Consider the following 17,459-nt stretch of genomic DNA (forward strand, 5'->3'; position numbering starts at 1 on the left):
TAATGTATGTTGAAAGCCATTAAGCAAACAGAAAATGGAAATTATGTATGAAATGTATTATAACAAAATTGTTATGATTTTAATGTAATACTGTCTATTTTGTCTGTAAATAGTTTAAAATTTAATACCAATGATTAACTAATGTTAACTTGTTATAATTAAAATAAAAACAAACAAAATTATGTTGGGATCTATGTTTTTTTTTTGTAAATTTTTATAATTATTCTTTTATAAAAATTTTATAATTTTCATAATTTTTGATTGTATACTTTATGTTGAATGTGTTAGCAATAAGCAAAAAATTGTTTCCGATAAACTAGGATTGATGTGGAACATTAGATTAATATTTTTATTGTTATGAATTTTAAATATCAAGTTATTTGTTTGATTGATTTGCTAAATATACATAAATCACTAAAAATATTAAAAAAATTCTTGTTGTAAAAACATCACTTTTTTTAAATTCTCTTTTAAAATTTTATGGGCAAATCATCTTTTTTTATGAATTTTTGCATTTATCTAACAATTTTCTAATTCTTTAAGTTCTTGTTCAATATTGGCACGTGCTATTTTGGCATATTTATTACTAAATTCTGGAGTTTGATAGATATCCAAGGCCAATAATGTGGTGAGTGTCTGTAATAAAATATGTAAAATTTTCTTGTTTATCAAGGATTTAATGGACAGCATTAATGAAAACTCACTTTACGCCTTAACATATCGAAATTAGTTTTACCCGCTGTAGACCACTCTTGACGTGACAATTGTGCATAGTTTTTGTAAACATCTGGCGTTGAGCTAAAAGTTGATAAATATTCCTTAAGTCAATGTTAAGGAAATGACATTTTGGAAATTTGCTTTAAATCTATCTATCTATCTATCTATCTATCTATCTATCTATCTATCTATCTATCTATCTATCTATCTATCTATCTATCTATCTATCTATCTATCTATCTATCTATCTATCTTTCCATCTATCTATCTATCTATCTATCTATCTATCTATCTATCTATCTTTCCATCTTTCCATCTTTCCATCTATCTATCTATCTATCTATCTATCTATCTATCTATCTACCTATCTATCTATCTATCTATCTATCTATCTATCTATCTATCTATCTATCTATCTATCTATCTATCTATCTTTCTATCTATCTATCTATCTATCTATCTATCTATCTATCTATCTATCTATCTATCTATCTATCTATCTATCTATCTATCTTTCTATCTATCTATCTGTCTGTCTGTCTATCTGTCTATCTATCTATCTGTCTGTCTATCTGTCTGTCTGTCTACCTATCTGTCTATCTATCTGTCTGTCTGTCTGTCTGTCTGTCTGTCTGTCTGTCTGTCTGTCTGTCTGTCTGTCTGTCTGTCTGTCTGTCTATCTATCTATCTATCTAACTAACTAACTAACTAACTAACTAACTAACTAACTAACTAACTATCTATCTATCTATCTATCTATCTATCTATCTATCTATCTATCTATCTATCTATCTATATGTCTATTTATCTTCTGTAATATCACTATGGTGAATCACAAATGGTTACCAACATTTCTATAAACAACATTCATACAAAAGGGACCAAAGAAGCCACTTACATTACAGCAACAATATACATATAAATAAAATATAAAACTGCATACGTAAGCATATAAAAACTCAAAAAAAAAAAAAAAAACACCATAACATTGCACAACTTACGCCAATATTAATAAATCCAAATCCTGTAAAAATGCCATATCATAATCAATGTCACCATTAATTGCTTCTGTACTCTTTTCGCCCAATAAACGGCAGACCAACTGTTTCATATTTTCCTAAATTATTATATATATAAAATGAAAAAAATAATTAAATTATTTTAATCAATACATTTTTTTGAATACTTACATCTTCAATTAAACCATCTTGACAGAATTCTCGAAATATTTTACAATTATCTTGTACACAACTTCTTTCTAAATCAAATTCATAATATTGGAAAAAGGCAGCTAAGACAATATGTGGTTTGGCTGTTTCCAATTCAGTGCGTTTGGGTGCCAACATACAAGACCAATTGTGATAGACACGTTTGGTGACATCCTCATTGAGTTTACTGCGTATACGTTCATACCAGGAACGTATTGTATCTTCGGGTATGTCATAATGATTACAGGCCTTGGACCAAATGTCATATAAATCACAATTTGCCATAATTATGTACTTTTGATTTTTCTATTTTTGGGGGTTTTCTTTTTAAGTTTTTTTTTTTTCTTTTTTAAACTTGGAGGTAGCAGTAAGTAGGAAACTTGATTTTATCTAAGATTTATTTTAATTGTAAACTATAAAAACTATTTTTAGTTGTAAAATTTTAAATTTTCTTCTATTTGTTACCAACAAACTGTATGAGTCAAAAAATTTTCCTTAATTGTTAGTGTTCCTTTTTTGTTTGTTAGAAAAAAGGGGTGGTGTTGGTGGTGTGATATGGAATGTTTGCAGCAGCTGCTTTTGGGGGTGCAAAAAATTAAGCTTAAAAGCTATTGGACAGTTGCTGAAGTTGCCACATTAAAAAAACTTCCGAATTTACACATTATTTACAATTTTATACACAAGTTATTTTTTAACGGTAAAAAAATATTAAAATGGTAAACATAACACTGTATGATTGTTACGTTACTTATACGAATTTCATGCACAAACTCAAATTAACACCGCAGATTAGGATAAATAGTCTTAAATTTCATATATCGTTTAGAATGAAGTTTTATTATTAAATTTCAAATGAGAATTCACTATACAAACTTTAACACTAGACTACAGACAAGACTATAGACTAGACTATAGACTAGACTATAGACTAGACTATAAACTAGACTATAGACTAGACTATAGAATAGACAATAGACTATACTATAGACTAGACTATAGACTAGACTATAGACTAGACTATAGACGAGACTATAGACTAGACTATAGACTAGACTATAGACTAGACTATAGACGAGACTATAGACTAGACTATAGACTAGACTATAGACTAGACTATAGACTAGACTATAGACTAGACTATAGACTAGACTATAGACTAGACTATAGACTAGACTATAGACTAAACTATAGACTAGACTAAAGACTAGACTATAGACTAGACTATAGACTAGACTAGATTATGGACAAGACTATACTAGATTATTGACCATAGACTATTTACACGTTTCCATAGACTATTTACTAAATATAATACTACTGACTATAGATTAGACTAAAAATTATTAATAAAGTTACAGTGTACTAGTTGATGTATTTTTTCAAAAAGTATAGAGAATTCTCAAAGTCAAAACGTATATTTATTATTATATATTTATCAATATGGCAATGCCGCTTAAACTCACCTCGTGTTATTGTGAATGTTGTCGGTTGAAATTTTTTAAACTTAACAGCTGTTTTGTTATGCTGTTTTGTCATGATTACTTTTCAAAAGTATTCGTTGCTTTTTACCTATTGCAATTTTTATATGTATTACTTTAAGTTATTGACTGGAACAATACACGTATTTTAATAGTAATATTATAAAAATAAAAAAATATTGAATATATATTCTCCTTATTGACCACAAATATGTCAAAATTCAACTCTGTTTATATATTAGATTTAGCAACGATTACCCGTTATGTTAATAAACTACCGAATACCCATTCGATTTATTGTTTTATAAAAAAAACGTATCTAGTGTTGTTATTGCTTTGAGATATTTTGCATTTGAAATATAAATAAAATTAGTAAAGCAACGTTTTTATTTTTGTTTGTTTAATTGCTAATGTCCAGAAACAATAAAAATCGTTCCGCTAAAAAGCAGAAACGTAAAGAAAGACGTACAAATAAAAGGACATTAAGAAAAATGGAACGTGCGGTGAGTTCTTCCAACAATGCCTCCAATGCAGGTGGCAGTAACGTGGTTGCTGGTGATTCCCAACAGTCTGGATCAAATAATGTAAGTAGTTTTTATAAGACTGGTTTAAAAGGATTAACCACATTTCGTTGATCTATTAACGAGTTAAAAAGTTTTTTTTTTGGTCTCTTAATCATAAAAATACTTTAAATTTGAGATTTTTACCGCGCAATGCACAAATTCTTTGGGAAAGGGAATTTGTGTTTTTTTTAACGAAAATGTAGTTCTTAAGGATTATAAGTTATAAATAATATATTTTAGAGATCTTAAGTTTATGGGCTATTGTATAAAGCCTTATAGCTTATAAACAGGGCAGGAGTTGTATATGGACAGTCGTGTCCTATAGGTATATGTACAGAAAAGTGTATTAATAAAGTGACTTCTATGGTAAATGAATAAGTCTGCGGGGTTAATCTATGATACAGTGCATAATGTAGACTCTTAATCTAAGGCTGTCTTTTGTCCAGCGTTTGGTCAAGGCTAATAACCATTCTACTTATTTAAAATTTGCGTATTTTATTCTTTCGCTTATAAAAAGATGTTATTGATTAGGACAAGGAGCTATAACTAATTCATTGTTAACTTTTATTGTCTATAAATATCGATTAGAAAAAAAGTAGGCACCTATTTCGGTCGCAAGTAATTTGCAAACGCAATTTTTTTATTATATTTGTTTAGGGCCTCATGTCTGACATAAAAAGAAAACGTTTAGCTAGAAAGCAGAGACTTAAAAATCGACGAGAATTTCACGCATCTATAAAGGAAATGATTCGTGCTGCCAAGCGTACGAAGCGTTCGAACCGATCAAACGTCTCCAGTCCAGTTGAAAGTAATGTGATTGCTGCTGATTCTCAACAGTCTGAGGTGAATAATGTAAGTTAATAAACATATGTGTTATATGCTTGTTTAATATGCCCAGTTTTGGGTCTATAGTAACTATTATTTTATAAATAATTTATAAATGTAATCTGCACTATAGTCCAGTCTATAGTCAAGTACGTTGACGAGTTTAATGTCAATACAATAAACTATACTTGTCTATAGTCTTGTATAAACTATTCTGGTCAAGTCAAGTCTATAGTCTAGTCTATAGTCTAGTCTATAGTCTAGTCTATAGTCTAGTCTATAGTCTAGTCTATAGTCTAGTCTATAGTCTAGTCTATAGTCTAGTCTATAGTCTAGTCTATAGTCTAGTCTATAGTCTAGTCTATAGTCTAGTCTATAGTCTAGTCTATAGTCTAGTCTATAGTCTAGTCTATAGTCTAGTCTATAGTCTAGTCTATAGTCTAGTCTATAGTCTAGTCTATAGTCAAAATCTAAAGTCTAAACTATAGTCTAATTTCTATTCTCGCCCATTGTCTAATTTGTAGTTCAGTCTAGTCTATAGCTTCTCTGTAGTCCATAGGTTTGTTTTTATGATCTGTTCATCATCTGGCAACACTTTAATTTATAACAATTCTGTATTAGACCTTTTGCTAAAAGTATTAAAGAGGATAATGAACTGGCAAATGAGATTTAATTATTTTAAATGTATTTTGACAGATAAACGTAAGGGTAGATATTTTTTATATACGTTATTTGACATTTAGTTATTGAAATATAAAGTCAGCTGTTTAGCCCTTAGCACCTTAAATATATTCGTCTGTGATTTTGGCAAAAAAATTTATCGCAAAAAAAAAACAAGAAAAACACAAAAGCAGAGCAATTGTTCTTTTTTTAATTTTTTACAAGAAATTGACGCACAAACATAAACAAATCGCAGTAAAATTAAAAAAATAAATAATACTATAATATAACAAAAAATATAGATTTGATTATCATTGAAATACTACGATAAAAAGGGCAACAAGTGGATTGGTATAAAATTTGTTTAATATTTTTATAAATTGTGAAATAAATACAAGCAAGTTACTTAAACGGGTAGGAACAAGTGTGTAATTATTTTTACGTTCTTTTAGTTTGTTACAATTTATTATATTATTATAATATTATTCAAGTTTATAGTGGGTTTTTCAGACGACATTGACGATATTGACGACGCCATGGATCTGTGGGGTATTTTTATGTTTTTCTTTTTGGCCTTCATCATAATGAGCTGCTGTGGCTACTGCTGTTCCCGCAAGCAACGTGGAGCCGTCTTATCTGGTAAGTGGTTAAGTTGATAAAATAAATACCTATATACATACTAAAGATTAAAAGGAAAAAAAAAACGAAAAACTTTAGTGGTTGTGTTGGTGTTTTCAGAAGATTAGGAATTCAAATAACAATAATTATGGTTGTACACATACTACGTACTATGTATGTATATTTATCCGATGGCGGTATTAACATTAGCTTAGTAATTAACACATTTTTGTTATTAATGTTTAGTCAGCAGTGCCAATAGATTTTTAGGATCTTGCACAACGTTAAATCAGATTTTTTTTCTTATTTATGTTTGTTTTTTTTTTGTGAGTCATTTTATAATGAATCTAAGAATTTTCTTTGTAAGAATGTGATTAGAATTTTAAATTGTCCAACAATCATTATTTATATATTTCTTTTTTGCAAAATCAGCAAAATTATTAAATTGCTGTTAAATACCAAAAGTGTTATATTTCAATAAGTAAATTTTTTTTTTGTTGGAACTGTTTTATAATAAAATCTACTCCGCTCATTTTGTAAAACACTTCACCATTCGTTCAAAATATATTCATTCAAATTTTTCAAAATACAAAAACAAATTACATACAGTATTGTTCGAAACCTAAGCAACTTTTTTTGACATTGTATACAAAGTGCTATATTTTCTATTTTAATTGTTTAATTCAAAATTATAAAATTGATAGTAATAATACTATGTGTCTACATTATAATAACAACAACAAAAGTTTATTTCCATTTCACAAGAATATAATAACTGAATTAACTCCATAAATAGCTGTTCGTAACTTAAGCAACTTTTTCATCTTTTTATGAAAATCTTTGGTCCTTTTGAGTTCCAAACTCCTTTATGGAATAGAAGTTGCTTAAGTTTCGAACAATACTGTATATAAAAATTTAAGAGAAGCGAGGGGAAGGAATTGACAAAATAACCCCCTATATTTTACTTCACTTAGCTTTCATAAAGACACCTAACGTATAACACATTTTAATGTAAAATAAGATTTATGTTACCTTATATTACTCCTTTACTCCATAAACCAATTGAATATAAAGCTTTTTCATCGGCAGTGTTCTGTTTACAGTTATACTTAATCATGTTCTTAGAGATAATTTTTCGTAAGAATAAAAGCTACAGAATCAATAAACCAGACTTTGTTTATACCTTCACCTTCGTAAGAAGTTTATAACTAACTTTGTCATTTCTATAATATAATATTTCGCCCCTACGAAGTACATATATTCTGTATCCTTATATATAGCGGAGTCGATTAAGCCATGTCCGTCTGTCTGTTTGTTGAAATCAGTTTTTAGATGATCCCAGATATCAGCGTAATCCGAACCTTCAATATTTCTGTTAGACGAGCTTTCGGAAAAATCGTTATTTAAAATCAGCAAAATCGCTCCATAAATAAAGAAGATATGAACAAAAATCCAAGACAACCTCTGAAAATTTCATCAAAAATTTAGATTTTTTATTCATGCTCAAACATAAATTGCAAAACACAACAAGTAAGAGTTCTATAATCGGCTCTGCTAAATTTAATATACCCTTCACCAAGATGTGTTAAAAAAAACTGTCATGTTTCATGTTTCTAGGTTCAATATTATAGAAATTTCAACAAGTACCTTTTGTAGAACGAAAATGTATTAAAAAGTCCCCTTTTTTGTGTTCTCGCCTAATATGGACTCCACAAACTTAATTTCATGTTTCTATGTTCAATATTATAGACAATTCAAAAAGTACCTTTTGTAGAACGAAAAAGTACGGATATGGATTCTACAAACTTAATTTCATGTTTCTATGTTCAATATTATAGACAATTCAAAAAGTACTTTTTGTAGAAGGAAAAAGTACCAAAAAGTTTTTCTAGTTTCTTACCTAGTCAAGGCCCGACATGCTAAATTTCATATTTCTAGGTTCAATATTATAGAAAATTCAAAAAGCACCTTTTGTAGTGCCAAAAAGTCTCCTTTTATGTGTTCTGATCTAATCCGGGCTCTGCATACTTAATTTCATGTTTCTAGGTTTAATTTTATAAAAAATTCAAAAGTACCTTTTATAGAACGAAAAAGTACCAAAAAGAAAATTTTTATAGGTTTTTACCTAGTCAATGCCCTTTTGGAGAAAGAAAAAGTACCAAAAAGTCCCTTTTTTAGGTTCTTACCTAGCCAAGGTCCTACATACTAAATTTCATGTTTTTATGTTCAATATTATAGAGCATGATATAAAAATCTCAATTTTTGATATACATGCGACAATTAGTCGCGAAACTCTAGTCCAACCTATTAGGTATAGGATATATCAGTGCTTAAACCAACATTTTCTCACCGCGATTTTGGGTATAAAACCACAGCCACTACGTGAATCCCGAAGGAACCTCAACCAACTGACCAGCCAAGACAAGTCCTATGGTCAACTGGCCACCCGTAGTGGCCTCTTTTCAATCTATGCAAGACCTCTTTTCAATCTATGTAAGGACTAAGCCAGTCAGTAGACTGTAAACACCAATTTATAGTCCCAGCCGACTAGAGGTGTTGGTAACACCTCTGTTCCCCGGGATTGCAATAAGATTGGTGTTTCACCAAGGTAACACGCCTCCGGGGGGAACCCATTCTGACAAAATAATGAACGCCGTAAGACGTTCCAAATCAATATTCAACAATAATGATGAGATGATATATATTCTCTTCTTCATTCTCAATTTGACAACTCCTACAGAAATCAATGAACGAAGACCAATGTGTCTAGCATGGTTTTTACAGTGGCCTGTAATAATCGATATAAGCTTACCTAGTTGTAGTCTATGGACAGCAAGTAGATAGTTAAACCTGAATGGATGCATATGAGGTCATAGCGTACTAACTATCGAACCATGGAGTAAAACCTTTCAATATTTCTTTATTGCAAGAAGTAGAACTTTGCAGAACTGAGCTATCTCCAGTCCGCTTAGCTGGAAATAGCTCAAAGTGTCACCAATATTATTGTCATATAAACTCTCGTGTACCCTGTCCCAAATTAGAGAGATATTCGATTGTCTCGCTAATAGAACCAACTCTAGATGTGAAAAACTTAGCAATAAGAATTTTAATAGCAGCCACTTTTCGACATCTTGGATCTATCTGTGTACACACAGAAGCAATTAGGTTTTGAAAGGATTGATTCTTAAGACTCCGTAGAGATATTGCGATAGCTACTTTTGCTTTTTCATCAGACTTGATATATGAAAGGGTAATCTGATATGGATGGCCCTTTTCAACTTCTTTTGTTTTACAAACGCAGATATAAGAATTGCACTAATTAATTCATTAGGCAGATGCCACGCCCACTATTTATGATATTTCCACTTTTTTTATATTTTAACACTTGAAGTAATAAAAATATTTCGTTTGATTGTCTTTAAATGCAGTTGAAATATAACTTGTTTTATGTATGAAATACAAATAATAAACTAATAGTAGTAGTACAATTTTTACTTAATATTTCAATATCTTATCGATATAAAAAAGGGATTTGTTAATTAAAATTGGCATTTCGTAGTTCAAAAAACAAAAAAGTACATATTTTGCATTAAAAACATTTATAGATAATAATGATCATTCAAATTTCACAACGTTGTAGTGTAAAAGGGACTAAATGAAAAATTATTATTTACTATAAATAATAAATTCTATATTCTTATAGTCAGTTAAGACCTAAATGTACTAAAGCTATAGATCTCTCTTTAGTTAAGAATATACATCAGTCTTTAGGCAACACAGTTTTTAGACAAGACTATAGAATAGTCTAATAGACCAATCTATTGTCTAAACTATAGACTGGTCTATAGTCAATACTGTAGACTGATATATAGTCAAGATTTAAGACTGATCTATAGTCAAAACTATATTCTGATCTATAGTCAACACTATAGACTGATCTATAGTCAAGACTATAGACTGATCTATAGTCAAGACTATAGACTGATCTATAGTCAAGGCTATAAACTGATCTATAGTCAAGACTATAGACTAATCTACAGTCAAGACTATAGACTAATCTATAGTCAAGACTATAGACTAATCTATAGTCAAGACTATAGACTAATCTATAGTCAAGACTATAGACTAATCTATAGTCAAGACTATAGACTAATCTATAGTCAAGACTATAGACTAATCTATAGTCAAGACTATAGACTAATCTATAGTCAAGACTATAGACTAATCTATAGTCAAGACTATAGACTAATCTATAGTCAAGACTATAGACTAATCTATAGTCAAGACTATAGACTAATCTATAGTCAAGACTATAGACTGATTTATAGTCAAGACTATAGACTGATCTATAGTATTGACTATCGACTGATCTATAGTCAATACTATAGACTGATCTATAGTCAAGACTATAGACTGATCTATAGTCAAGACTATAGACTGATCTATAGTCAAGACTATAGACTGATCTATAGTCAAGACTATAGACTGATCTATAGTCAAGACTATAGACTGATCTATAGTCAAGACTATAGACTGATCTATAGTCAAGACTATAGACTGATCTATAGTCAAGACTATAGACTGATATATAGTCAAGACTATAGATTGATCTACAGTCAAGACTATAGACTGATCTACAGTTAAGACTATAGATTGATCTATAGTTAAAACTATAGACTGATGTATAGTCAAGACTATAGACGGATCTATAGTTAAGACTATAGATTGATCTATAGTCAAGACTATAGACTGATCTATAGTCAAGACTATAGACTAATCTACAGTCAAGACTATAAACTGATCTATAGTCAATACTATAGACTAATCTATTGTAAAGGGTATAGCCTCTATCAGGCTACAGTCTGATTTGTAGTCTAGACTATAGTCTGGTTTGTAGTTAAGATTGCAGTCTGGTCGATAGTCAAGCTGTAATATGGTATATATCAAACATTTGATTACGATTCCATTTAACACTAGAATATGAACTATACATAGTTTCCTTAAATTTAAACATTTTAACTTTAAGTCACTTTACATTTTAACATTGAGGCATTTTACTTTTGATATACAAGTAAAAATTTCTTTATCAAACATTTCATATTCATAAAAATATATATCTATATTTCGTAGACATATATCAATTTAGTTTTACATAAAATTTCAAAGAATTCGCAAGTTGTTTCTTATTACTTAAATTACCAAATAGAAAATAAATAATATGATTTATATTTTTTTCGATATTTGGTTTCCTATATTCATAATATTATTTTTCATAATTTTAATATCAATATTAATACGTTTAAGACGTAGACGTTTGGCAGTGGCCAGAACTACTGTAGTTACTACCAGCAATCAAAGTAAGTTTTATGATATTCACTTGTTTTAATTTCAAAATTTTTATTATTCTAACTTAATTTATCGATATTTTAGTAATAGAAATATTTGTAATATCTTCTTGTACATACATATTCATACATATTTCTCTAATAACTTAATTCATTTTATCGTAGTTATCAATATTTATTATTGATTCATTTTTTATTTTTATTGCGTTTTCACTAGCTGCCACGAAAATTTCGCTAATAATAATTTTATTTATAACAAATTTAGTTTATTTTTTATATTCGAGTGCATTATATGTTTATTTGTTAAAATTCAGTGTTATATTTTTTTTATTGAAATGAAATTATATTTAAATATTATCATTGCATTCATATGCATTGTACTTTTAGCAGTTCTCTTCGTTTTAATTGCTTTATATTTAAGACGTCGAACTTTAAAAATGAAGGAAAATAAACAACAGAGCAGAAGTAATGTGTTCGTTTTAGAAAGTCCCTAAAAAATCATGTAATGTAATAGTAACAAACAATATTTATTAACTACATACAATATTATATAAATTCTCGACTATAGATCAGTCTATAGTTGCGACGTAAGATCAGTTTATAGTCATTACTAAAGATCAGTCTATAGTCAAGGATATAGTTTAGTCTATAGTTAAGACTTTATGTCAGTCTAAAATCATGACTACGAAGCAGTCCTTAGTCGAGACTGCAGTTCAGTATATAGTCCCGACTAAAGGTCAGGCTGTGGTGTAGAACAGTCTATATTCAAGAATATAGGCTCGTCTATTGTTAAAACTGCTAGCTGGTATAGTCTTGACAATAGGCCAGTCTAAAATCTTAACAATAGGTCAGTCTATAGTTTTGACAATAGACCAGTCTATAGTAATAAATATAAATAAATATAAAAACCACAGGCTGATCTATTGACTGTAGACATGTCTATAATTTTGACTATGGGCCTGTCTATATCCTTGACTATGTGCCTTTCTATAGTCTTTACTATCAGTGTTGCCACTTTGGTTATTATTAACCAAAATTGGTTATTTTTATTTTGCATGCGTACATGTGAATTATTTTTTCGTTTTGGTTATTTTTTGCAAACAATTGAACTAAATGCTGTTTGCTTTTATTCAAAAAATAAAATAAAAAAAAAAAACTTCTTTTATCTCAAGTTTTAAATCAATTATTTTGGTAATATGTTGAAGTTGTTTTTACTATTCAAAAAATTTTTATTACTACAATTTGTACATCTACTGGTTATACTTATGTGCACAAAGGTATTTTTCGATATCTTAATTGGTTAGGATTTAGCAAAAGTACCTATGAGTTTTCCACATATGAAATGAGTTGATTAAAATCATAACAACGCTGTAAAATTATTTAATTTACACTATTCAATCTAACACTGTGAATAATAAATCCTCTCTCTCCTTTTGGTGCATCCATGAACTTAAACTCACTTTTTGGGTCGATTCAACCTCGTCCGTCCTTTCTTTAATATTTCTATTGGAAATTTTTATGTAAAGAACTCGCGATACTTATATGAAAAAAAAAAAATGGTGGGAATAGTCTACGTACTTAGTAGATTATGTCCTCCAAATTAAATTTAAAATTTAAAGTATAATTGCAACTTCTATACCTATTTGAAATTTTGCATAAACAATTATTGTGCTAATTTGCCGAAATTCTAAGATAAATGATTTAATAAGAATAAATAAAGTATTTTCTGCTGATTGATGCATGAATAGTATCACAATATCTTTAAAGTATTAATCAACTGGTATTTTTAAGTAACACAGCTAAGAAAAATGAAATTGTATTGTATACAAAAGTTGTAATAACATCTAAACTCATACGACGAACAATAATCGCGATATATGTAAAGATTTGATACTCATGACCTTTGACTTCTACTATCACAACATGACTTTTAGTTCTTTATTTACATTTTCTAGATGATTTGGTTGTATACTAGTTTTTATTTTACCGTCTTAAATTCTATATTTTGGTCAATTTGTCGGATAATTTGGATAGATTACGTTTACAAATATTGTTGAAGTTATGAATGTAATGCTAACATCCGCTACATGGTATTATAATTTAAACCCAAATTTCGAACGGAATCTCCAAATCTGTTCATAAAATGGGAAGAATTTTTTAATTGAAAATTGTTCTCCAAAAAGTCGTATGTGTAATATTTTTAAATTGCGCTAAAGCGCGTTAAAAACTCAGTTATTTTTTAAAATAAATATTAATTGCATTTGTTAAGGAATCTGCGAACAGACATATATTTATTGTTGAAAACACGATAGAGTCGAAAAGAAATAAGATAGAAAACTGAAATATTTTGCAAAAATATTTTTAATTGACCCAGTTTGATTGGTATTGAAAATGCGAACTATCAGTCAACGATTTCATTTAGCCCACATAGCATCTATAGCGGTGAAATTCAATATAAAAAAGTTTTATTTGAAATGTATTTGTGAAAATTTATGAGGATCGGTATCTAATTGACTCTATCCCTCTAAAAAGTCTCCTCTGAAAATGACTTTAAAGCAACAAAATTCAACATAATCAACGTTCAAAGGAACTAAAATATCTCTGTCAGATTTTATGAGATTTGGTCCATAATTGACCATACGTCTCATGTAAGATCCTGTACAGAAAATTACTTTAGCGATCATAACTGTCTTCATAATACCACGAAATTTAACATAGTTCCACTTCAGAAAATGAATTTGTTATTTTAAAGTCCAAATTTAAACATAAAACAAATAAAAATAATGTTGTTTACTTTTTTCTTAATTTGGTTATTTTTTATTCGAATTTTGGTTAGAAAAGAAATTTTGTTGTGGCAACACTGTTTACTATATACCTGTTTATAGTTTCACTAGAGACTATATAGCACTATTTATTATTGAATATAAAGATCAGACTAGACTATACAAAAGTCTATAATCTATAATCAAGAGGTGTGTTTATCTTGACAGATAGTCATGAGTATAAATTAGTATATAGTATTGAATAAAGAGTGCTTTATAGTCTTGACAATAGAGAAGTCTATAGTCTTGACAATAGAGAAGTCTATAGTCTTAACAATAGAGAAGTCTGTCTTGACAGTAGAGAAGCCTAATAATCTTGACTGTAGTCTATAGTCAGGACTATAGAGAAGTCTATAGTCAGAACTATACAGAAGTCTATAGTCATGACTATAGAAAAGTCTATAGTCTTGACTGTAGAGACGTCTATAGTCTCGACGTCTATAGTCTCGACGTCTATAGTCTAGTCTATAGTTAAGTCTTATACAGCAGTATAAGACTTGTCTATAGAGCAGTCTATAGTCTTGACTATAGAGCTGTCCATTGTCTTCACTATAGAGTAGTATATAGTAAACTTGACTATAGAACAGTCTATAGCCTTGAATATAGATCAGTCTATAATCTAGACTATAGACAATGCTATAGTCTTGACTTTAGAGATGTCTATAGTCATGACTACAGAGCAGTCTATAGATTATAGAGAAGTCTATAGTCTTGAATATAGATCAGTCTATAATCTTGGCTATAGAGAAGTCTATAGTCATAACTTTAGAGAATTCTATAGTCATGACTTTATAGAAGTCTATAGTCATGACTACAGAGCAGTTTCTCGACTTTAAAGCAGAATGTAATCATGACTACAAAGCATGACTGTAGAGCAGTCTATAGCCGCAACTATAGAGCAGTGATTAAAGAGAAGTCTAGAGACTACACAATAGAGCAGTCTATAGCCATAACTATAAAGCTGTCTATAGTCTTGACTACAGATCAGTCTATAGTCGTGATAATAGAGAAGTCTATACACTTGTCTATAGTTAAGTCTATAGTTTTGATTTAAGAGCGGACTATAGTAATGACTTTAGTCTTGACTATAGAGCAGTCTATAGCCTTCACTATAAAACAGTCTATAGTATTGACAATAGAGCAGTCTATAGTCTTGAATTCTATAGCCATGACTTTAGAGAAGTCTAGAGTCATGACTACAGAGCAATCTATAATCTTGACTACAAAGCAGTCTGTAGTCATGACTACAGAGCATGACTGTAGAGCAGTATAAAGCCGCAACTATAGAGCAGGCCTAAAGAGTAGTGTAGATGCTTGACAATAGAGCAGTCTATAGCCATAACTATAAAGAGGTCTATAGTCTTGACTATAGAGCTGTCTATAGTCTTGACTATAGGGCAGTCTATAGACGTGATAATAGAGAAGTCTATAGATTTGATTATAGAGAAGTCTATAGACTTGATTGCAAAGCAGTCTATAATATTGACTAGAGCAGTTTATAATCTTAACTATGGAGTAATATATAGTCCTGGCTATGGAGCAGTCTGTAGAATTGTACACAGTCAAGTCTATTGACTTGTCTATAGTCATAACTATAGACTTATCTATAGCCAAGACTAGTTTATATAATTTTTTTTAAACGTTATTATTAAAAATATCCTATTTTTTATGAAATTATTTGTCTTAAACGAGTAAATTTTTATAGTAAATAATACTTTCGTTTAAATAAATCAATGACTGCAATGAAATGAATGGAAAAATTATATTGTCTGTGATTTCAATTCATCATTAATACAATATTATTTACAATCATTGGGGCGGCGTGTTGTATTTTAAAAAGGCATAAACAGTTGTTGGCTTCTTCAACAAAATGTGTGTATTTTTATTGTTTTTCTGCAAAGTGTAAATAAATAGAAATAAACATTTTGTTGGTTTAATTTTCTAAACCAATAAAAGTGCAAAATAATAATAATTTTTATTAAAGATTTATTGTACATTGTTGACGTACATCTGTATCTTATCGATTTAATAAATCGTCTTATTAACGTTTTATAGTTTAATTTAAATTTGATTTAGGTATTTTACAAAATTACAAAACATTTAAATGTTGGAATGTTTCATCTAATTAAACAAAGGGAACTAGAGGAAAAGAGGATTTTGCTAATTAGTTTTTTATTATTTTGGTAAATGCGTCAGTTATTTTTATTACAATATAATTCCCAAATAAAATTTCTTGCAGTATATACTGAACGTATTTTCATTTTAAGTGCTCCCTAGTTTGGGCATTATCGTAGTGGGAAATTAATATTGTTGTATGGTTATCAGTTTTGTTGTTGTTGTTGTTGAAACAGCTTAAACTATACAATTTTAAATTTTTGGTCCATGCCAAGAAATTTGGCTACTTCAATAGGGTTAGTCCATTAAGCCATTAGGCTAAGTGAAGTAGGGTGGGGTGGACAGTTGAATATGAGGTGGGTATCATGGGGACCCTGTCCACAAGCTGGGTATATATTGGGGACGGACGGTCTATGCGGGACCAGTAGGCGTTGAGCCTGTTGCTCCATCCCGATCTCATTTGTGCCAGAGCAACTCTTGTTTTCCGCGGCACGTTCTTCTCTATTTCTGCTCTATCAGTTTTGTGGAGGTCTATGCTGAAATCGTTTCTTGAGAAGTCGCTTAGACGACTAATTGTCGTAGTTGATATCTAGACAAAACTTTCTGTTAAAATGGTGGCATGACCCAAAGATTCGCATGTCTTTAAATCGATGGAACTATTCTTATCGGTAGTAAAAATAATGCAATTTCGAATAAACAAAGTGTTGCCACATATTCACCAATGGTTCAAAAACACTCATTGAAAGTCGTCTGGTATTTCTTGGGGAGATATCGAAACATTCTTTCATACAAGTCTTTAATTGAAGTGAGACCATCCAGAGCTTGCTACTCATCGATCTAATAAGTTGTATTTAACCTTGAATTAAAAGCAAACACTTTAATTTGTTTGATTCAATATGGACTTCTCCGTTTCGATCTCATACGATTCAAGTAAGATCGAATCCCTTCTCAAAAATGGTTCTAAAGCAAACAAAATTGGTGTGGATAATGTCTTCTATATGGCACTTGCAGAAATGGAAGTTTCATTCCAATAGCCAGGAAAGTAAAGCTTTAAAACAACCGGCTGAATAATCAGTCAAATTGATTGAGGTTATGTGAAGTTGATGTT

General features: G+C 29.6%; 3 protein-coding genes and 1 long non-coding RNA gene across 12 annotated transcripts in view; 2 read left to right on the forward strand and 2 right to left on the reverse strand.

The window, feature by feature from the left end:
• Positions 1 to 503: 503 nt before the first annotated feature.
• LOC111685416 lies at positions 504 to 2,822 on the reverse strand. The gene is made up of 4 exons (XM_023447682.2): positions 1,908 to 2,822; positions 1,719 to 1,834; positions 705 to 798; positions 504 to 636 (listed from the first exon to the last, which is right to left on the reverse strand). The coding sequence occupies exons 1-4, from the start codon at positions 2,208 to 2,210 to the stop codon at positions 520 to 522; spliced, it is 630 nt and encodes a 209-aa protein (XP_023303450.1). The 5' UTR covers positions 2,211 to 2,822; the 3' UTR covers positions 504 to 519.
• Positions 2,823 to 3,732: 910 nt separating this feature from the next.
• Positions 3,733 to 4,867, forward strand: LOC124420871. Its single transcript, XM_046955246.1, has 2 exons — positions 3,733 to 3,987; positions 4,624 to 4,867. The coding sequence occupies exons 1-2, from the start codon at positions 3,814 to 3,816 to the stop codon at positions 4,825 to 4,827; spliced, it is 378 nt and encodes a 125-aa protein (XP_046811202.1). The 5' UTR covers positions 3,733 to 3,813; the 3' UTR covers positions 4,828 to 4,867.
• A 750-nt stretch (positions 4,868 to 5,617) lies between these two features.
• The window catches only part of LOC111685410 (protein transport protein SEC31), a 42,948-nt gene continuing 31,106 nt past the window's right edge, over positions 5,618 to 17,459 (forward strand). Inside the window, exons 1-2 of one of the 9 annotated variants that reach the window (XM_046955235.1) lie at positions 5,618 to 5,879; positions 5,950 to 6,090. In XM_046955235.1, the coding sequence (XP_046811191.1) occupies positions 5,988 to 6,090 (103 nt within the window). In that variant the 5' untranslated portion in view covers positions 5,618 to 5,879; positions 5,950 to 5,987. Of the gene's footprint in view, positions 5,880 to 5,942; positions 6,091 to 11,272; positions 11,427 to 17,459 lie in introns of those variants that run through there. The other 8 variants (XM_023447673.2, XM_023447674.2, XM_023447675.2 and 5 more) reach the window with 8 other exon arrangements.
• Positions 5,802 to 6,544, reverse strand: LOC124420869. Its single transcript, XR_006941418.1, has 2 exons — positions 6,241 to 6,544; positions 5,802 to 6,130 (listed from the first exon to the last, which is right to left on the reverse strand). It is a non-coding gene; the product is annotated as an uncharacterized LOC124420869 (long non-coding RNA).

Source organism: Lucilia cuprina, chromosome 6 (genome assembly GCF_022045245.1).
Source record: "Lucilia cuprina isolate Lc7/37 chromosome 6, ASM2204524v1, whole genome shotgun sequence".
Taxonomy (NCBI): domain Eukaryota; kingdom Metazoa; phylum Arthropoda; class Insecta; order Diptera; family Calliphoridae; genus Lucilia; species Lucilia cuprina.

Coding starts and splice junctions, on each gene's coding strand:
- LOC111685416 (XM_023447682.2), bottom strand. CDS start 2,210: ATGGCAAATTGTGATTTATATGACATTTGGTCCAAGGCCTGTAATCAT. Junction 1,835..1,907: donor AAGATGGTTTAATTGAAGAT/GTAAGTATTCAA, acceptor ATAATAATTTAG/GAAAATATGAAACAGTTGGT. Junction 637..704: donor TCGATATGTTAAGGCGTAAA/GTGAGTTTTCAT, acceptor ATTTTATTACAG/ACACTCACCACATTATTGGC.
- LOC124420871 (XM_046955246.1), top strand. CDS start 3,814: ATGTCCAGAAACAATAAAAATCGTTCCGCTAAAAAGCAGAAACGTAAA. Junction 3,988..4,623: donor AACAGTCTGGATCAAATAAT/GTAAGTAGTTTT, acceptor ATATTTGTTTAG/GGCCTCATGTCTGACATAAA.